The sequence below is a fragment of the Physeter macrocephalus genome, chromosome 11 (genome assembly GCF_002837175.3).
Source record: "Physeter macrocephalus isolate SW-GA chromosome 11, ASM283717v5, whole genome shotgun sequence".
In the NCBI taxonomy this organism is placed as follows: domain Eukaryota; kingdom Metazoa; phylum Chordata; class Mammalia; order Artiodactyla; family Physeteridae; genus Physeter; species Physeter macrocephalus.
Genome location: NC_041224.1, coordinates 165,159,905 through 165,181,568, shown reverse-complemented (window position 1 = coordinate 165,181,568; position 21,664 = coordinate 165,159,905). Strand labels below are relative to the sequence as shown.

General features: G+C 39.9%; 1 protein-coding gene across 10 annotated transcripts in view; it reads right to left on the bottom strand.

Annotated features, from left to right (window-relative positions):
• Positions 1–1,236: 1,236 nt before the first annotated feature.
• FLRT2 (fibronectin leucine rich transmembrane protein 2) overlaps positions 1,237–21,664 on the bottom strand; it is a 101,705-nt gene continuing 81,277 nt past the window's right edge. For all 10 annotated transcript variants that reach the window (XM_028496275.2, XM_028496268.2, XM_028496273.2 and 7 more), the window contains one exon: positions 1,237–8,720. In XM_028496275.2, coding sequence (XP_028352076.1) covers positions 6,365–8,347 — 1,983 coding nt within the window. In that variant the 5' untranslated portion in view covers positions 8,348–8,720 and the 3' untranslated portion in view covers positions 1,237–6,364. The remainder of the gene's footprint in view (positions 8,721–21,664) is intronic.

Here is a 21,664-nt window from a genome sequence, read left to right as displayed (position 1 = left end):
ATCTCCAGCAGGATTTACAAAATATTTAGATCAATCTCTCAAGTATGAAACAAATTCATTACTAAAAATAACCTAACTCAAAGTTTTTTTTAATAGTTCTCTCAGCTCACCCCATGGATATACACAGAGCTTGCTTGATTCCATTTGAAGCTTTCAAATCAAATCAATGTGCAGGTATCAAATGATCACAAAAATCAAAATAAAAAAATTAAAATTATAGGAATGGATGACTAAGGGAGTTCAAAGACATAGATATTTTGAGGTTTGTAAAAATATTCCCTTGATTGGTCACAAGCAATCAATGGATGAATCCACTGGGTGAAGTTGTGGTATCTCCATCACTGAAAATCTTCAACACTAAGAATTTGTCCTGAAGGCTAGTCAGTCTTAAGGCTAGTCAATTGATTAAGAGGCAAGAAAACAAGAAGAGTCCATGGAGCCAGGTACCATTATTATGATTATTATTTTGGATTGATTTCCATTCTGTGCTCAGTGGGAATTTAAGAGGTTGCCTTTGTAATTACCAAATACAATTCCGAAATTTTCAATTACTCGGTGTAAATTTGAAAATTTAATTCAATTGAATTCTGATCTTATCAAAGCACTCTGTTTCATCTATTAAACACCAAGATCATCTAACCTCTTTCTCTCTAGATAGTTAATATACAAATTTGATGCATTATCAATTTTACCAACAGGTATATATGCCTCTTTTGTTATCTTAGATATTCCGTTGAGTTTAATGAGAGAATGTAAAGTTATTACATGGGCTCTGAGACACTGGAATGTGTTAGAAAACAAGTTTATCACACGATCTGTGGGCTTCCTAGCAGCAGAGTCATATTTTTCTCTGAATGCCCAGTAGAACCTAATAAAGTACTCTGTAAAAAGTAGATGAAAAGTAAATATATTGGATGAACAAACTTTTTAGGAACATGGTGGTGTCGGAAATACACTTGGTTTGGCTAAGACTGTATTTCATTCTTCTATGAACTCAGACCAGTGCCTCGGACATAGTAAAAGTTGTTTCATAAACTCTTTTGAATGAAAGGTATTCCTTGACTAAGGGTCTGGTCTCCACAGAGTAAAGTCTGTAACTCTTGGCAAAAGTAACCAAGAACACATAGACATTATTTTGCATAAAATCTCCCAAATGTAATATGAATCACCTGTTACAACCGTCTTTCATAGTTAATTCTCCAACAGAGATTCTGCAAGTCATTAATAGTAGTAACTGAGTGTTATCATTTTATTTCCTGATTCAGTCTCTGTCAAATACACTATTAGTAAAATGGCCAAGAGGGGTTAGAGAAAGGGCTTCTGGAAAATCAGGAGATTAATCCCGAATTGAACTTGAGCATATGAATACATACATTTTCATGAATGCTTATTGAAAGTATGGGTGGATGAGCTATAAACAATTCTGAAGTAGAAAGTACCATGAGGATTCTGAAGGAAAAGTGACATTTAAAATGGACAGTGTATATTATGAAACAGGGAAAAAGACTATTCTGATGAGACAACTACATTGGCATTTATCTATATTCTAAACAACACAGATTTCACAAACACAAAATAATATGCTCCATGTATGTGTGTATATTCAAAAGATATTCATAGGAACACACAATTTAGTCAGGAAATAGAAAAGAACGTGAAGATTTCATATAAACCCCTCACACAAAAAGAGTCAAATGGCCTTAAAACACAGACGTTGTCTTCAAGGTAAGAGAAAATGAAAAACCCTACTACCTCCTTCATTCCATCCATGGTCCTGCATCAGGAAGTGTCCCTCATTTCTCTTTGACATGGACCAAGCAAGGATGGGCAGTATCCCAATGAACTTACTCAGATAAACACAATGTGGTTTCTTTTTAAAATAAGCCTTTACTGAGTATATCAACAAGGTACTGTATAGTGTAGAGTGAAGTTTGTAGTTAACAAAGTGTGTGACACAGTAGGTCTCAGGGGATGTGTGATGCAGAATCTTCCAGCCCCTTGCAGTCCCTTGTCAGCGAGAACACACTACACAGAAACCAGAAGCAAATCAACATATGGCTCAAACAATAACAAATCATCAGGATTAACTTTCAGTGAATATATACTGTTCCCACGAGGGACACACAGTGGCAACGCCTTCACCTTGACTCAGAAAGGTTATAAATCTTACATCCCATGGATGTCTTTACGAATACCCCTGTGTGTGGTGTGTGTGTGTACACAAGTGTGTGTTTTATACTAGTTAAAAAATGTCTGTTGTGATGGCCTTGCTTTGTGCTCTTCTGGTGGGTGTGCTGCTAGAAAAAGAAAAAAACTTAAACTACAGCAAACATAATGTGATTTTTTTGTTGTAACAGTATCCCCAGAATAACAGTGTAACAGTACATGTTATAACAACATGTACAAAACGTTCTCCCCACAATCAGGGACAAGCATCCCCCATTGTCAGCAATTGTCTTTCGATCCCACTGAAGAAATTAGAGAGTGGTGTAAACTACTGCTTCCTAAATTAGTATTTTGACTAAAAAAAAAAAAAAAGCATCAGGCAAGGTTGGACAAGACTAATAATGAAGAGGAGTTTTTTGGTTTGTTTTATGTATTTGTCTCTTTCTCTTTGGGGCTCCATTTTCTGCTCTGCTTTCCCATGAAGTTGGAAAGGTAAGTCATGAGCAAAACTATTATTCTCATATTCTAAAGTGAAACAATGTCTCCTTGTTATAGGGTAGAGAAAAATGCTAGAAGCTAAGAAGTAATGGAAATTGATCACTTCATTGTTGAAAGTTGCAATGGATTCTACAAGTGAGGTTAGCCGACCAAGCTATCTGCTCCCTGTGGACAGCAGCTATATCGTCTTGTGTCTGGAATGGATGCTCTGTCCACAACATGGAGAGCTTGTTCTCCTCAGTGAGGAAGGAAGTTCTAACTCCTGTGGAATGACTAGGACTATTATGATCTAGTAGGAAATGGACCCATAACATCAGCTATTTCATTCATCCTTTTTACCAGACTGGTCACATAATACTTTTTTTTTTAATCTCCGGGAAAACATGTAACATATTTTCAACAAACAGCCAGATAACTAGAAATTGCATGATTTCTCACAGGGTAGAATGTTTTCTACTTCTCGCATCAGAAAAATAGGCAGGAGGACACCCTTTGTGTCTCTGCTTTTGATTGTCTCATGCGATAGGTTGTTAATGCATTTGACAGTTTGAGGGAAGCTAAGGGCCTCTCCCTATTCAAATACATCTCCCCAAACAAGTAGGTATTCATGACAACCCTGGGTATGAATAATGGTCAGTAATACCTGTGTGCTCATGGCTATGCCTTTTCCTTTTGGAATTTCTTCTGCACAGTGACAGTTACCTAGCTCTGAAAGTGGACACATAGTATCTGAAATCCTTCGATTTGGTCAGACAGCATCGCGCTCTTTAAAAGCCGGTACGTATGGCTTTGCTCATGGTCTTGTCCTGCACCTTGAACTGTGACTCTTGACTAATCTCAAAATTCAAAATAATGTATGAGCTCAAGAGGTCCAAAATACAGAGTTGATATATCAGTAAAACATTCCCATAACAAAAACATCATTCAAAGCATCATCCACCACTGATGGTTGTTACAAATTCCATGATGTGCTTTCTATCCTGGTGTAGGTGAGCCCCAGGTACACTATTACAAATGGGAGACTGATCTCAATTTTAACAGTCTCTGTCATGTTGTGCACAAGCTCAGAATTAAGTCTATAACTAGATTCTATCTCTTCAGAAATGTCTTCTAGCAAAGGAACCATTTCAGATCATTCTAATCATTTCACATGACCAGGTCTCTGCCGTAGGACTTAAGCCCCAAATAATTCTGTGAATCCCATAAGACATTATAGAAACCTCTCTAACCTTGGTCTTCTTGGCTCAAAGCAAAAACATTTGTTTCAGCAGCGAAATATCCAGCTGGAGGTTATACACACAATACAAATAAATGAGAATGATTATTTTGTGGATAAAAGGAAAAAAAAAAAACCTCAAAAATCAAAGTACCATCATTTGAGCACATAGTTTTATCTACACAGCCAAGGAGAAAGGGACAGTGGAAGGGAATTATCAGTTAAATACACAAAACCCCATGTCATGGTCCTGCATTTCAGATGGCTACTGCTACACTGATCACTTTCACAGATTGTCTTATCCCTTCACTGTGTGGATCAAGCTTTAAAAAAGCAACAGCCAAAACGAGCTAGCTAATAAACTAAAATGAAAACCAAAGTCACTTTAGAATTAATTCAAATTAATTAGTAGTTAATTTCAGCTCAACTGACTGCACAGTTTCGATTCTGTGTCTATAACATTATAACTTCAGTTATATTTTCTGCTTATTCTGAGGGACAAGGGAGATTAAAACATATGAGTTGGGGATATATTATTAAAGAAAATAAAGCTCTTACTATAAAGAAAAACTTGCATAGCATTTTATACCTAAACTCTTACAAAGTAGACACATCACAGTTCTATTTTGTTAAAAGTAAGAGGGATAGAGAAAGAGAAAGCAAAATGATTGTGACATAACTTCATAGGTTCCTAAAATAATGGCCAGTGATCAAGGAAACATGCAACACAGACTGAAATGCCTAAATTTGATTTTAAAAAGAATTTTCCAAGGGTGTGTTTTTTAGATAATGTATGTATGTGATCGATAGCCCTTCTACAACTAAGGGATGGAAAGGAGTACATTATACATGCTTTCTGAAGAGGGACGTTGCTTCAAAAAATATATAGAATTAAGTCTCGGCATCCTTCTCTTCTCTATGCCCTCTGTTCTATGCCCTGCTTTGCCAAGATTAGGGGAACAAGTCTTCCCTCTCAGACTTGATAATTTTTTTCATCTGTTATGCTGTTAATATAAGATTGATTCCCAAAGAAGAGGAAAATCCACGACTGAAAGGAATAAATGAAATTTAAAAAATGGAAGGTCAAAGTCAGTTCAAGGTGGAAACTTGGTATTGCTTTTTAAACAAATACGTTATTTCGCCAGCTTTGATGTGTCCGTACAGAATTATTAGCAAGGAGAATTAGTATACATTTTAAAGTGTATATGGATATTTTGTGCAACCAAGACTGGCATCCATGATTTTCTTTTGAATTTTGAGCAGAGGGGGAATGACAAATGTTGCCTCTACAGCTAATTACGAAAATATACGTGAGGTGATTGGAAGACAAGAATTTCCGAGGGGATAAAGGTATTAATTCAAGCTATTTCAACATGATACTAACAAAGTTAGTTGATATAGTATAACAGAACCACTGATCACTTGCTTTTGTCTAAATGGTATCAATAATTTTTACATAACAAGCTTAGCATATTCCAAACATTGATCCCTTGTTGGTCTAAATATCATGTTGACATAGCTGCAGTGAATCTACCCAAATAGTTCTCATTATCAAAAATAATTCCATTCAATATAATTCTTCCCATTATTTTATTAGCCTCTTCTAAAAAAAGTATTCTAGAATATATCTCTGATGAATGTGATTCAACCTGACATATGATTTGAACAGTAACACTTTTAAAGGGAGTTTTCTTGCTGGGACATCCTACCTGCCCCCGAAGATGACTGAAATCAGACTCACGTCTCTCACTGTTTCACATAGGGCCAGGGAAGCCTGAAGAGTGATTTTCAAGTTCCCAGTCAGAAAGCCAACCCCTGGGTTTGACTGTCTTTTCAAATCTTATCTCATTTTTCTTGATTCTGCCAGGACGGGTTAACTTATCTCACAGGAACTGACTTCCTCAAGAGATGTTTTCTGCATTTCCTCCTTTGGGTCAAATCAGGGTGACTACCTCCTTTCTTGTATTCTAGAAGTTTTCACTTTTCTTCCAGACCAGGAAGTATACAAATAGCGTGAAGATATCTGGGGTCATTTCTGGTTTTATGCCTATTATTTATCCTACCCTGATGAGTCCATTTTAACTCTGCCCTTTCATCTGACCACCAATTCTAGGAAAGGAATTTGTTCTGAAGCTTCAACAGCAAAGTGGTGAATTGCATCAGGAGGAAGAATCACTCGTTCTTTTACCTTGGCGTTGGGTTCTCATTGTACAACCCTGTACAGTACTTCAGCAACTATTTTTTTTTTTTTAAGATTTAAAAAGCAAAGAGTTACAAAACTGTTTGTAATTAACTTGGAATAGAAAAGATAGCACTTTTTTTAAATCCCATTATATAGTACACCGTATAAATTACAGAGTATTCAAATGCACAAATGCATCTGTGTAACATTTATCAAATGTAATTCGCGTGTCTTTATGTGCACACACGAGTGTGTTCTCGAGAGTCTTAGTGTCCGTGTTTGTAATGCTGGACCTCTGGCTGTCACGTATGGCAGTGCTCCAAGTCTGGCACACTGCTGTTGCAGTATCGCATGTTGTTGGGGATATGGCAGTCTGTGTAATTAATGCCCCCATTTGGGGTGTAAATGGGCTGCAGTCTGAAATCTCCTTTAAGGAGCTGATCGTTATTTAAGGAGACGATCTGAAAGCTGGTTTCTGTCATCTCCAGGATGGAATTGTCCTTTTTGGTGCCTGCCTCGCAATAGTCATCTTTCCGCCGGCCTCGGTTGTATTTCCACTTCTGGGAGGTGTAGCGCCCCTTTTTGTGCATATGCCAGCAGAAGACACTGAGCAGGACCACAAGCACAAATATCACCGCACCCCCGATCAGGCCTGCCAGCAGAAAAGGGGAGCCCATGCTGTGGGAAGTTGTCTGCTCGTGGCTGGAAGCCGTGTTGCTGCCATTGTTCACATAGGAGGCATGGGTGGTGGCCTCAGAACAAATGGTGTCTTCTACAGCTCGGTAGTTAAATGCATCCAGTGGCACTAAACAAATCCGATAAGTGGATCTGGGCTCTAAATTGACCAGGCTCAGATGCTGTTTCTCACCACTGACAATGCGTTCCTGAACGATGCCCCCCACCAAACTGTGGCCCATTTTCACCCATGTGAGTTTGTACGCCATCACAGTAAAGAGAGAGAGCCAGCTGACTTGAATGGAAGTGTCATTCACAAAATGGATAGAGAGCTGGATCCGTTCAGAAAGAGGCGGGGTCACTCTTTCTCTGCCATCCCAGTCGGGAATCGTGGGGAGTTTCGATGCCATGGGAGTTAGAGGCGCATAGCTTCTGCTAGGGGTCGGGACAGAGAGTGTGGGAGGCTGAGTCATGGGCGAAGCTGAACTTGGGGCTGGGGTGAAGAGAGGCAGGCCGGGGGTCGTGGTGGGACAGGACAACAGATTCATATTCAACTCCCGGACCGCCATCCCCCGGACTTGCTCAGGACCTTGGCACATGAAACCTCGCACGTTGAGAGATGAGGGTATGTGTTTGAGCCATTCCGTGACCCATTTAATACTGCAGTCACAGAACCAAGGATTATTCCGAGCAGTGAGCTGCTTCAGGTTGGAGAGGTTATCGAAGACCCCTTGAGTCAACACGCGCAGCTGGTTGTTGGATATATCCAGCCGTTCCAGCTTCCGGAGATTCGAGAAGGCTGTCAAAGGGATGTGGTTGATCTGGTTGTCCTGCAGATAGAGCCTCATCAGGTGCGTACCTGGGAGGTCAGAAGGGGGATGGGAGAGCGAATTCCGGACAATGGAAAATTCCTTGAGCTTGGCGAGGTGGCTGAAGGTGCCCTCGGCAATGCCCTTGTTGGTCAGGAGATTTCCATCCACGATCAGACGCTCCAAGCTCGTGAGGTTCTGAAAGGCCATGTCTGATATGACAGCAATTCGATTCTCATCCACTCTCAGCTCTTGCAGGTCCACGGGAAGCCCCACAGGCACGCTGCTCAGGTGATTCTTGGATAGAAACAACAATTTGAGGCTAATGGCCTCCCGGAAGGCCCCATCTTCCACCCCCACCGTGGATATTGAGTTGTCATCCAGGTGGAGCTCTTCAAGCTTCAAGAGCTGGGCCAGGGCGGCCCGTGAAATGGTCTGAATATTGTTTTCCTGCAGATGGAGAACTCGGACGTTCTTGGGAAGGTTCATGGGGAATTCATCCAGTTGGTTCCCATAAAGGTACACGGTGTGCACAGACTGTACGTTGTGCAGCTCTGCAGGAAACCCAGCATTATTAATTTGGTTGTTGTGGAGGTAGAGTACAGTGACGCCCTCCGGGATCCCAAGAGGCACTGAGGTCAAGCTTCGCTCGTTACAGTAGACAAAGTTCCTGTCGCAGCGACACACACTAGGGCACGCCAGGAGTTTTGACACTTGTGAGTAGAGCCCCAGGGAAATGAGAAGCCAAGATTTCAGGAAAAAAGCCCCCTGGCTGGGCCCCTGGGTAGTCTGTAGGCCCATTTCTGAAGTACAGAAATAAAATACGATGTGGTAGTGAAAAGAAAAAGAAAAAAAAAAAAACAGATAGCAAAACCAAAATGATTGAACGCAGTTCTGTTAAAGTCCAGAACTCCAGCTAGAGGAAAAGTCCCGAAGGCTAAGGTCAAAGAATCTTCCTGTGGTCTCTGGTCTTATCAGCCTATGTTGCCCTCTTTGCTATTGTCCTCCATGTGCAAAAAAATTTCAATAGGGAGAACTTTCCACCCAGGCAACAAGTGAAGCCAAGTTATCAGCGGTCAATAGGGGCCCAGTTGGGTAGGCAGAATCCCTTCTTCTGTGGTCGGTCAGGTCAGTGTGGATCAGCCTATGAACTTGGTTAAGTTCAGTCTGCAATCTGTTGTAGGAAAGTAGAGAGAAAAGAGTCAGTTAAGGGTAGTGAGTAGATTAAGTGCTGATCTGACTGTGGCTTTTCAAGAATGCTGTGATTCAATGTTCATTGCAGCACTATTTACAATAGCCAGGACATGGAAGCAACCTAAGTGTCCATTGTCAGATGAATGGATAAAGAAAATGTGGCACATATATACAATGGAATATTACTCAGCCATAAAAAGAAACGAAATTGAGTTATTTGTAGTGAGGTGGATAGACCTAGAGTCTGACACGGGGAGGGGGAAGGGTGAGCTGGGACGAAGTGAGAGAGTGGCATGGACATATATACACTACCAAATGTAAAATAGATAGCTAGTGGGAAGCAGCCGCATAGCACAGGGAGATCAGCTTGGTGCTTTGTGACCACCTAGAGGGGTGGGATAGGGAGGGTGGGAGGGAAGCACAAGAGGGAGGAGATATGGGAACATATGTATATGTATAGCTGATTCACTTCGTTATACAGCAGAAACTAACACACCATTGTAAAGCAATTATACTCCAACAAAGATGTTAAAAAAAAAAAAAAGATCACTGTGATTGGGACTAAATGCCCAGAAGCAGGGAGTTGGCATTAAGTGACATGCTAAATAATAATAATTCAGTTGAAAAGATATTCAAGAAATGAAAACGATTCAATTATCTTTATCATCAAACGGAAACCATATTGTTACCTCTCACTATCAATGATCATATTGTGAATTTCACATCACAGTCAGTATCTTCTCTCAGAGATCTATTTGCATATCCAAACAGACAGGCACAAGAGGCCCAGGGCTGAATCCACTGAATCAATGATGACCATCTACAAATGCAACTGCTCACAGTCATATTTCAAGATGAAATGAGTGACTGAGCAACGAATACAATTTAAGGGGAAAAAAACATGTGAAACCCTTTCCAGTTATAAACAAATACAAAAGGGGGACTGATAAAGTTATTTAGAAAGATGCATCCTTTTGATCTGACACTGTGATGAAGCAATTGAAAGGTGATGCACGGAAACAGAGGTGATGTCAAGTCAGAGAGAAGACTGCTCTTTTCTTCCCCACTCCCCGCCTCCTCTCATCTCTCTCTGCCTCCCAAATAGCCCACACATGAGTTACCAACTAAAGTGACCAAACTCCAGTCCATGACACATTTCCACTTATCCCCTCTTTTGAGACCTCCAGGTTCAGATGAGATACACCATTGCGATTCCTTTGAGAGGTGACAAGCTCATGACTGGGAATAAAATTATTTTCCAACAAATCAACCTTCCTCCCATCTGTGTGTGTTTCCCTGCTTTTAGAAAAGGACCTTCAGTAAACTTTGAAATGTTAGAAGACACAGTTGGGGAAGTAAAGGCAATCTACAGATAGTAATCAGACCTTCTTGCACCAGAACTGTTCCGTCTATTTTTAGATTAGAGAAGTAAAGAAGTTAATTGAAAGGTGCCAGATTTGATTTCCCTACAAAAGAAGCTAACGTGACAGGACATAGCAAGCCGGAAGTCTCTTAATTCTTACCAATACACAACAATTGAAACAACTTATATCTAACACACAGAGGAACTATTTGAAATTGTTCCCTTAGCTATCTTTAGAAAGGTAATTAAAAAAGAAAAAAAAAAAAACCATTGTAACTACTATTTAAGTGTCCAGACTCTTGTAAATTTGTTCTACAATTTGAAAGATTGTGAGCCATGTAAAAAATGTCTTTGATGACCGGAAACGGTAATATTCATTTTTTTATTGTTCAGAAAACTTAAAAAAAAAAAGGAGGGAGTATCTTTCCAGGCAAAACAGATGGATGTGATACTTTATTAAAAATTAAGCATTATTTAATTTGTTAAAAATTACAAATGTATGTTTTATCATGTGGAACAGGAGTCATCCTCTCTGCCAAAAAATCTCCCTATATGCTTAAACAATAATTTATAATACAACTAAGCGTAGTGCAGGAAAAGCGAATTTAATGCCATCGGCTTGATGCCATCCCTAGCTCAGGTTTCAAATTCTCAAACCATCTCAATGTTCCCTAATAGCCTGCTACTCAAGTGTGATCCCTGGTCCAACAGCATGAACCTGACCTGGGAAGTTGCTGGAAACAGAATCTGCACATTAGCAAGAGCCTGGGGCGAACACGTTAAAATTTGAGAAACACTGCCCTAAACACAGTGCCGTCTTATTTAATTTTTCAAATGTTTTAATTTATTCAATGTAAAATAAATGCAAGAGCATGTCAAATGATTCATTTGAGAAGAGTAAAAGCATAAGGCCTACTAATCACTTTCATCCCCAGGAGATGGTCTCAAATTGCATCTTATATGTAAATGACATCTTACAGGTAGAGTAATGCAATGACTAAATATATCACTCGGCTTCAACAGACCCTTGAAAATGTATGTCTGAATGACAAGTACTAATATCCAGTAGGAGCTTAAAGAGCTATTTGTAATCAGAGGGGGCCTACTTTCATAAAGCACGGTTTATTTAAGAACAAAAATCTGTTTGGTGCTATTAGCATTTACTCTTCACAAAAGGTAGGAAAGTGAGACTAAAAGAATGGAGCCTAACACATTTTTGAGTATTCCATGGGAATCTTCAAAGTGTGATAGTAGCACACAATGAACAGAAATTTTCCAAGGGAGAAAACACAGCTGCCCCAGGGTCTTTAAATTCCTATGTAAAAAGAATAGATGCTTCTTAACTTGGCATCTACAAGCCAAGTTTTAAGGCCCTAGAAACAACAAACCAGTGCTTGAAGATGGTAGAATTTGTTTAGAAACTTTATCAGTGAAGAGCCTCAAGGCAATAATGATTGGGCGCTAACAAAGTACTCAGGGATCACTGGAGACCATCACTGTGCATCCAGAGTGCAACTCTTCCACTTGCTTCAACTGTGTCCTCTGTAAGGAGAGAAAAAGCCCTATCAGCCAACCCTTTGCCCCAGGCCTTGCTCTCTTGGCAGGTGGACTTTACTCATGAGTGGTTCTTGTATAATTACATAAGAAGAGGATGTGGTCCTGAGGAAAGCTCCTAATGGGATTACCTGGGGCCAACTGTCACTGTTTATCCACCTCAATAGGAGAAAAGTCCCATCTAGATTGCACTGTGCTGATCAGCTATGGCAAGTTCAGTGTTGAAAGAAAACAAACTCTCAAGGTTTTCTTTGTGCTTCTTGGGAATTCCATAAAATAACTGTGCCTAATAGACTTGTCCTAATTCCTGGATCAACAACTGCCTACGTATTATATCAGCCAGTAGACGGTATCTTTGTTCAAATTAGTGCAAGAGTAAAACTGCAACCACCTAGGTAATAATGATTTTTTTTAAACTTAAGTAAGCCTAAAATCTCCATATTCTCCACTGTAATTCCTACTAAATACTAAGGGGAGAAATCCTTTTAGACCTTAAAATGGAGACTTGTATTTGTAGAGAATTGTATAGTATAATGGTCAAAAGCATAGCCCCTGAGTTCTCATCCCACCTCTGGCACTTAGGAGCTAGATGAATTAGTTAACCTTTTAAGCCTTAGTCTCCCTATCTGAAAAATGGGGATAAAATAGTTCCTAACTCAACAGCACTGTTGAGAAGATTAAATAGGATAATATTTGTGAAAAGTTATATGGTGCCTGACACATGGCAAGAACATAATAAATAAAACTGTTATTCTCTGTGTACTTGTTATTATTAATGAGATCCAAAAAGGTGAACTCCAAAATGTAGAGTAAAATAAAATCACCTTTGACCAACCAAGTTCTCTGTACTGACACCTCCTCCAGGTTTTCTCAACATCAGCACTATTCAAATTTTGAGCCAGATAATTCTTTTCTTGTGGAGCTGCTGTGAGCATACAAAGATGTCTCCAGACATTGCCATAGGTGTGTCCCCTGGTGAGGCAAAATGCCCCCAGTTAAGAACGACTGACCCACCCCATCTTACAAGTACCTTAAAGGGTTAGTATTTTTATCCTGATTTTATAGAGGAAGGTGAAGATAAGTTTCTAATAAACAGAGTCCAAAAATGCTTCGTGCCATGGCCACCGAAAAAGCATGAAAATGCAATATGCTTTTCATTCATTTATTCAGCCAATAATTATTGGGCACTGGAATGATGATACCATCATGCAGAGCTGATATGGTTTTTGACTTTGTGAGTCTTAAAAGGGGAGAGAAATGAATAAGCAGGGAATTATGGTACTGTGTAAAGATCTCCAATCTCAGGGCATCAGGAAATTATGGTACCACGTAAAAAGCTCTAATCTAGTCCATGGGGTATCAGGAAAAACACAGCAGAGGAAGGACTGTCTACGTGAGGATCTGAAGGATAGTAAGGTGCAAGCCAGGGAAGAGACTCCAAAAGTTCTGCACATGGACGGTTGTAATGTGGATCTAGAGGTGAAACCCAGCCCAGCTCAGAGAAGGAACAAAACTTTGACTGCACAGCACTTTCGCCCAACTCTTTGCTTCCCACAGAGATAGTCCTGTTTTTAGAAGTTAATAAACAAACCCATGTTTCAAAATCATTAGCCATTTCATTTATAAATCTCTAAAGGTTGATAATAAAAAGATTTTGTTTTACAAGATGGATTTCAAATATTGACAGCAAAAGTTGTGGGGTTTTTCTTCTTTCTTTCCTATTTGAATAGTGCACTGAACATGTCTCCCCTCCAGGAAATGAGAGAATGTGAAGAATGGCTTAATGGAAGGTGCTAGGTAAAAACAGAAATTTTCATTTAAGGCAGAAAACAGTTTCAAAAGCCTGAGTGTAAAACAACATGCAACAAAGGCTCTTTGGAGACAGCAAGACCCTGACCCTGCCTGTCTGTTAAAGATGGCAGTAACGGCAGCACTTATGCCAGGCTACTTTTTAACTCTTTTCATAGGAACTGAGACTCAAAAGACATAAATCATGGAAGAGCTTTCTGCAAAGTGTTTCTCTCCTCCTGTTGCCTAAAAAGTTTCTAAAATTAATTCCAGGGGCTCTTAATAAACTCAGACTATAAAAATCATAGTACAGAAAATAGGCATTATCTATAAGCACTGCTGATTCCATAGTATAATGACACCAGGACAAACCTAATAAAAATCTTAATGGTTTCGGCATTGGCTGGATTGTGCCAAGACAGCACACTGCCTGGAGCGATGCAAGTGAAAAAGCCACATTGATGAGGGATCCTCCTAGAAAAGTTTCCCTGGATACATCAGACTTAGAGCTTCTGGAGTTAAGTTTGTGCTTAAAATCGACACACACAGGTGCAGAATCCATAGGCCCAACTACACTGCAAATGTCTTTGTTATAATCTGGAAACACTAAAGCAATTTATAGATCTTATGCACATTTCCACATTCCTCAAGATAGGTTATAAATACTGTTCCTACAACAATCAGGAGAGTTCTGTAGTTAGCTGGCCAAGATGTGGGGATTCGCAGAGGAATGTGGAGGAAAATATAACAATAGCTACCCCCTAACTTGAAACCATTTTTCCATCTCATTCACTGAAGCTCAATCAAGCTCCTTGAAGTTTTTCTCATTAGACAAATATTTTTCTTTGCCAAAACAAAGGGAGAGAAAGAAAGGAAGAGGGAGAAAAGGAGGGAAGGAGGGAAGGAAAGAAAGGAAACACTTTATTTAAACAGTTGACAATTTTCTGGCTCCAGTCAGTCTAGAATGGAAAACATTAAAATTGGACCAAAAAAAAAAAAGAAGAAAAACTATTCTCCTGACAAGCATAAAATTCTCTAACACATTTGAAGGGTTGTTCTCACATGGTTTCCAATGCAGTTGGTTTGAATAATGGGGCTAAGTTTAGAACAAGTTACAATGCTAAAAACTCAACTGCATAAGTTTTGAGGACACCTTCATTACTGCCATACGCTTCTCTCAATCCACTAGGGAGCCCCCACTGACCATCCCATGGGTTCATATAAATCTGTATAATCTAGGACTGCAAGACTGAGTCTTCACGGTATTTAATAAAGCCCACTGGTGAACAGACACTATTAGAGAAGAATTTTATTGAGACAGCGCCAACAGGATTAAAAAAAGAAAAATCTACATGGTCAATAAAGGATGGAATTCCCTACAGCTCATATCTATACACTCTTCAACCCATTTCAAAGGGAGGTAGTTCAGTCATTCATACATTCATTCATTTGCTCAGATACTGAGCACCTCATGGTTTGGGCATAGAAAATAGCTGATTTCTTTGAATCAACTTTGGGACAGATTTTTCCTATCATTTGATCCAGTGATTCCCCATCCCCAAGGGTCATCAAAAACACTTAGGGAAGGTGATGAAACATTAAAGTTCCTGGGTCCCACCCCTGCAGATTCTGGTTTGACTGGTCTTCAAAGAAGGCTGGGTAGGTACATTTTGTCAACATTCCCCAGATGGGTTTGATGATCAGCCACTTTAGGGTCTTACTACCCAGCCACTCACTAATCAGGAACTGCTTTCAGGGCATCGAGACAACTGGTCCTTCTTGCTTCTGGATCAAATCAACAAGTGAGAGGTAGAGGTGGCGTGGGGGCATGGAAAGAGCAAATGGTTTGGAGTCAGAATTTAGCTTGACATCAGTGCAGCCACTCAAACAGCATGACAATGGACACTTAACCTCTCTGTACCTCACCTTTTTTCGTCTCAAGAGGGGATAGTAAGCCATGCTCATGTTGGGAAGACTAGATATAATGCATGTAAAGTAACAAAAAGCACCAACAAGGCACTCAATAAATGGTGATTTAAGAGAGGTAGAGATTGTATAATGAGAAAAAGCTGGGTCTGGGGACAGCTGACCTGGACAGCTTTCCCACTTACTAGCTGTGCTAATTTGGGCACATTACTTCATCTCCCTATGCCCCAGTTAACTCATATGCAAAATGGGGAAAATGATAGTATTAATCTCTCATAGTTGTTGTCAGACTATAAATCACTTAGAATATCATCTAACACATGGAGAACATACATTCATTGTGTCATTCCTATTACTAGCATTTTTAAAAAAAATAACAAAAACCCCCTATTCTAGGAAGATTTTGTCCCTAATTTAGTAGACAGGTCATTCTGTTTAATTCATCAAATATTATTTTCCTCTGACTTTCATTCTCTATTTTTATCATAGTTCTTTCCTCTGGAGATACACACATACACCTTTCCATCCATCAACCTGCAAATATGTGGAGACATTTATTGGGTCTCTGAGATCTCTTCCTTTCCTGTGTAAATGTCCCTTTTCTTTCATTTGCTCCAGAATCTTAGCAATGCTGTTGCCTTCACTGGCAATGCCTGTCTTCATATGTGTTGCCCAGAATGGAAAATAAGACTCATGAGGTCTACCAGCACCATGTACAGTTCAGCAAATACTCGGGGAATGCCCATACCCTGCCAGGCATGGAGCTGGTAACTAGAAAGATACCTATGACATGGCCCTTGGTATTGAGTAAAGGTTCATATCATATCAAGTAACTTTTTGTATAAAGCTCTTTATAATTCCAAAGACTTTTAATATGTTTCATTTCATCTAATCCCACAACAACCCATAGGAGATATTTATATCAACCTCAAATGAAGTCCACAGAGATGAAATAATTTGCCTGAAACAACATAGACAGTATGGACAGAGGATAGTACTATAAATCTTCTGTATGAAAATGCAAGCTTCAGGTATAATTTTATGAATGGTGTTAGTTACAGTGGTATTAAAAGCAACATCCACTTCCCTGAAAAAACTAAAGCCCCTCGCCACTGCTCACATTTTCAAAACTAGCAGCAGCCTGGCATTTAAAGTGGGTAACACTTCCAAGCTGGACTGGTGCATAAGTAAAAGGTAATTACACCAGGGGGCCCATTATCTGCTCTGTCCACGTGACTCCAGGACTCAGCAAGAATGGGAAATCAATGGCTCCCCAGATGATGGGAAGCAGCAAGATGCCAAGAACTGGAGGCGTCTAAAGGACTAGACGGCTACTGATAAGTTGGTAGCAAGACAGACAACAAAGTCTCCTTGCCTCCTTCATAGCCAAGAGTCCCAAATTTGCTGCCACCACGTTCTACAGCTTGGGAAGGTCTTTATGTGGGGTCACTGTCGGAAAAGCCATTTAAGGGATAAAACTAACTGCCAACTGTCCTACATACAGCCACCTTCTGTATACTAATTAAATGAAATGTTGTTAAGTGTTGTGAGTTCCTTGAATTCCAAGTGAAAAAAAGTTTGTAGAAAGTGGAATCAGTAAGCTACCAAGCAGTAATTTTAGGGAAAATCTTTCTACATCTGCTTTTCCTCTACAAGAGACTTTGTTCAGGCAATCCTATAATAGCATCTGACACCAGGAAGTCTAATAGGTTTTCTTTTCCCTCTTCCACCCTATAACTCAAACATGCAGTGCTCATTCTGAATATGTGTGTTCCAAATGAGAATCCGTCCTCTTTTCCTCACCCCTTCCTTCCCTTCCCTCTCTTTGTTCTAGCCCTGCACAGTTCAGGCTGTGCAGGGCTAGAACAAAAGACGTTTAAACAGTTCTTGATAATTCAAGAGAAGGAATAAGCAAATAACTATACTCACATTATTCACCACTAGGCTCTTGGACATTTCCAACTGGAGTTCAGATTCAGCTAAATATTCAAATACCTATTGAGAGCTAGTCACTAATAGTCTTGTGAAATGCCTACACAGCTATGAGAAATAAGTCATTATTATTCCTAATTTACAAATGAGGAAACTAGCTTGGAGAAATCTGTGACTTCCACCAATTCAAACAGTACCATATCCTAGAAATAGAACTGCAACTCAATTTTCTTGGCTAAAAAACAATCAGTGCTCTTCCTACTACACCACATTTCTCTCCTTATCAGTTTAGGGTATACAGTCTCTCATTTCAAAAATTCTTCTGCTAACACCCCAGGTTCTCTTTGCCCTCTATTCTTTCATTACACCAATGAAGCAAACGCTTCCCACCCAATCACAAGCCCAATCTCTCCTGTGCCCACCTGAGTTTCAGATTCCCACTAGAGAAAGTCACCTAACAGCACAGACTAGTTCTACCTTAAATAAGAAATCCCCAACCCAAAGTGAGACCTCACCGCATCTAGCAATTTTACTGCACTTCTCTGGAAAGCACTCTCTCATTCTCCTCAAAGATGGCGTTAAACTTCACTCTCCTTAGCCCTCCAAACCTTTGTCCCCTCACTCTCAGTAGACAACCTGAAACCTTCACTCTCCTTAGCCCTCCAAAGCTTATTCCCCTCACTCTCAGTAGACAACCTGACTTTAATCTGAAGATAGCAGAAGGCATTAGACAGGATCTCCCACCTCTTTCTGTTGCCAAACATACGAGTTTACCTTTAGGTGCACCCACTTTCTTTTCCTTAAAGGTTGATCACATCATCCGTCCCTTGGAGCCCTCGCCCTACAGGCCTCTCTGGAAGATAACTATCTCTTCCTTCCCTGTATGCACAATCTCTCCCTCTCAAACTGGATCCATGTTTAAACATTCCCCAATATTTCCCACTAAAAAAATCCCCTTGACCCTCAAGTTCCCCTCCAGCTATTCCCACATTTCTCTCCTTTTAGCTAAATTCCTGGAAGGAACAGTCCATCTTCAACATCTCTGTTTTCTCACCTCCATCTCACACCAACACATTCCATGCTGGTTCCCGCCCCTACTCTCCCACAAGCTTCTCTCCTAATGTTTACATTAGGAGACGTTAACAATCAGCTCCAGGTTGGCAAATCCAAAGGGCTTTCTTTTGACTGTATTCCTCCCACTTAATCTCACAGCACCATTTAGACTTGTGCATGCCCTTACTGAAACATCCTCATTCCTTGGTTGCTATGACAGCTGCTAGTTTTCTTCCTATTTCTCTTGTTATTTCCTATTTTGTAGGTTGTCCCTCTTCAGTGTAGCCATTCAGTGTTAGTCCAATAAGCTTGGGTCCAGACACTCTTTTTTTCTTCCCTTCGTAAGAAATGGCATCCAAGCCTTAAGCTTAAATGATCATATATACAAATGATGCTTGAGAGGGTGTGGAGGGAAGGGAACCCTCCTACACTGTGGGTGGGAATGTAAATTGGTACAGCCACTATGGAGAACAGTATGGAGGTTCCTTGATAAACTAAAAATAGAAACACCATATGACCAAGCAATTCTACTCCTGGACATATACCCCAAGAAAACCATAATTTGAAAAGATACATGCACCCCAATGTTCTTTGCAGCATTATTTACAATAGTTAGGACATGGAAGCAACCTAAATGTCCATCAATAGAGGAATGGATAAAGAAGATGTGGTACATATATACAATGGAATATTACTCAGCCATAAAAAGAACGAAATAATGCCATTTACAGCAATGTGGATGGACCTAGAAATTATCATACTAAGTGAAGTAAGTCAAACAGAGAAAAACAAATATCATATGATATTTAATAATATGTGGAATCTAATTTAAAAACATGATAGAAATGAACTTATTTACAAAACAGAAACAGACTTACAGACATTGAAAACAAGCTTATGGTTACCAAAGGGGAAACATGGCGGGGGTGGGGGGATGAATCTGGAGGATGGAATTAACATACACACACTACTATACACAAGAAGATAATCAACTACTGTACAGCACAGGGAACTCCATTCAATATTCCCTGATAACCTATATGAGAAAAGAATCCAAAATAGAATGAACATATGTGTATGTATAACTGAATCACCTTGCACCTGAAACTAACACAACATTGTAAATCAACTAAACTCCAAAAAAGGTTTTAAAAAAGATCATATATACGATCAGAAACTTCAATCTCCATCCTAGACTGTCCTCTCAGCTGCTTATCTGTACACCCAAACACCCACCTGACTTATTTCAGTGTTTCAAGAGCACTACCAACATAGCATTTACAGTTTTAGATACTTTAAAAGAAGCTTACATACATGGACTCATAATAAAACTATGCATTTTATATGTTATTATCTCATAGAGGGAATGGAGGCTCCAAGTTAAGTAGCTTCTCCAAGGTGGATGAGCAGAGAAGTGACACCGATGGACTTGAACTCAGGCATGATCTGCAGGGCCTTGCTCCTATCCTGTGTTCTGTCTCTCTGTAAACTCCACACATTCACAGGCTGGCCCCTCCCCAGGGCCGGGAGCAGCACGTGGCAGGCGGCAGGCATTCAAGAAGTGTTTGTAGAATAAATGGACGAATCAAAGAACGACCTTCAGATGATTACTTTGTTTGAAGAGGCAGTCTGTGAAAAACTCTTCGGCATCTTCAATCTGAGGTCCCATAAGGAATCACTGAAATAATATTTCAGAACAGGCTTCAAGGGTTTTACGCTACACTAACCTAGCTGGAGAGATTGAAGGATAAATAGCTCCCAAACATAAAGGAACTAGATGACCTTAGGAAAAGACACAGAACACGCAAGTGGAAAATACTGTAATTACTACAGCACTGTACTTCTTTTACAAAATAACATCAAATTCTGTGGTCTTCTTCAGCAAGAGTACTACTCACATAAGATCAGTCTGATCTATTTTTTTTTTTTTTTTTTTTTTGCGGTACGCGGGCCTCTCACTGTTGTCGCCTCTCCCGTTGCGGAGCACAGGCTCCGGATGAGCAGGCTCAGCGGCCATGGCTCTTGGGCCCAGCCGCTCCACGGCATGTGGGATCTTCCCGGACCGGGGCACGAACCCGTGTCCCCTGCACCGGCAGGCGGACTCTCAACCACTGCGCCACCAGGGAAGCCCATCCAGTCTGATCTATTACTACAAACTCTGATGAAAGACACATCTGATCATGCTAGATACCTAACACCTCAGTTTTAAAGTGGTGATGACCTGACTTCAGTTAAGTCTTTATGGTCTACAGCGAATATGTGTTCTGCTTATATATACCAACAGCTTATAAACATTTACATACATTCAGTGCGACTGTCCAACTGCGTTTTAATTGCACCTCACTTTACCACTCCACGTAGTTAGAATCAACACAATGTAGGCCAGTAACTTTGAGAGCTATAAAAACGCTTATGAAAAAAACCAAACTGAATCCAAAAATATAAACATGGCCTATTTTTCCCACCAAAATACTGCACCCTATATGTAACAGACATAATGAAACAGAAAATCTTGTGTCCCCTTCACAAGGAGAATACAGATTTCAGGCAGTGATATTGATTAGGTGCGTGAAATGAAATTACATAGTGTGTATTTCCATGTGGGTTATCTGGTTTTGAGTCTAAAAAAAATGAAAAATTCACTGCTTAAGCCTAGTTCAGTATGATAGTGATGGCTCTGAATGTAAGTGGTACAAAATTTCCTCCCTGAATAAATAGGCTTTACAGTGCACCTTCTCATCTTCAGAACACCTGTCACCCAGAAGTGTCAGGCTATGTTCAGGGGACTATTTCTGGATCTGGAGGATGAGAAGGGACAAGAAATAGAAGAAAAATTATTATTCCTTATCCTTGACCCTCTCCTTCTCTCAAGGAAATTCTTCCCTGCCCTGAGCCTGGAACATGTCCAGATATGGGTTAAAATTAAATCAAGTGATTTCTAAGACATAAAATAAAACCTAAGATGAGAGCCATCAGTACCATAGCCAGTGTAGCTACACAGTTCAGATAAGGAACAAGTCAAAGGAAAATAATAAAAACACACAGTCACAACAGATTTTAAAAGCTACCTTTAAAAAATCTATACTGGTGGCCCTTCTCATTTGAATGAATTTTGAAATATGCTCCCCCAATACTGAGGAATTTAAACATATGAAAAGATCCTTTTATAGGTTTATACGCAGTCAGAGCCCTGCTTTCATTTATGAACACTGCAGGTTCCCAACTTTACCCCACATGCAAAAAGCTTGTATTCTCTTAAGTATTGAATATATGCTGCCAATCAATTTCAACCACTTAAGACTCTGTTA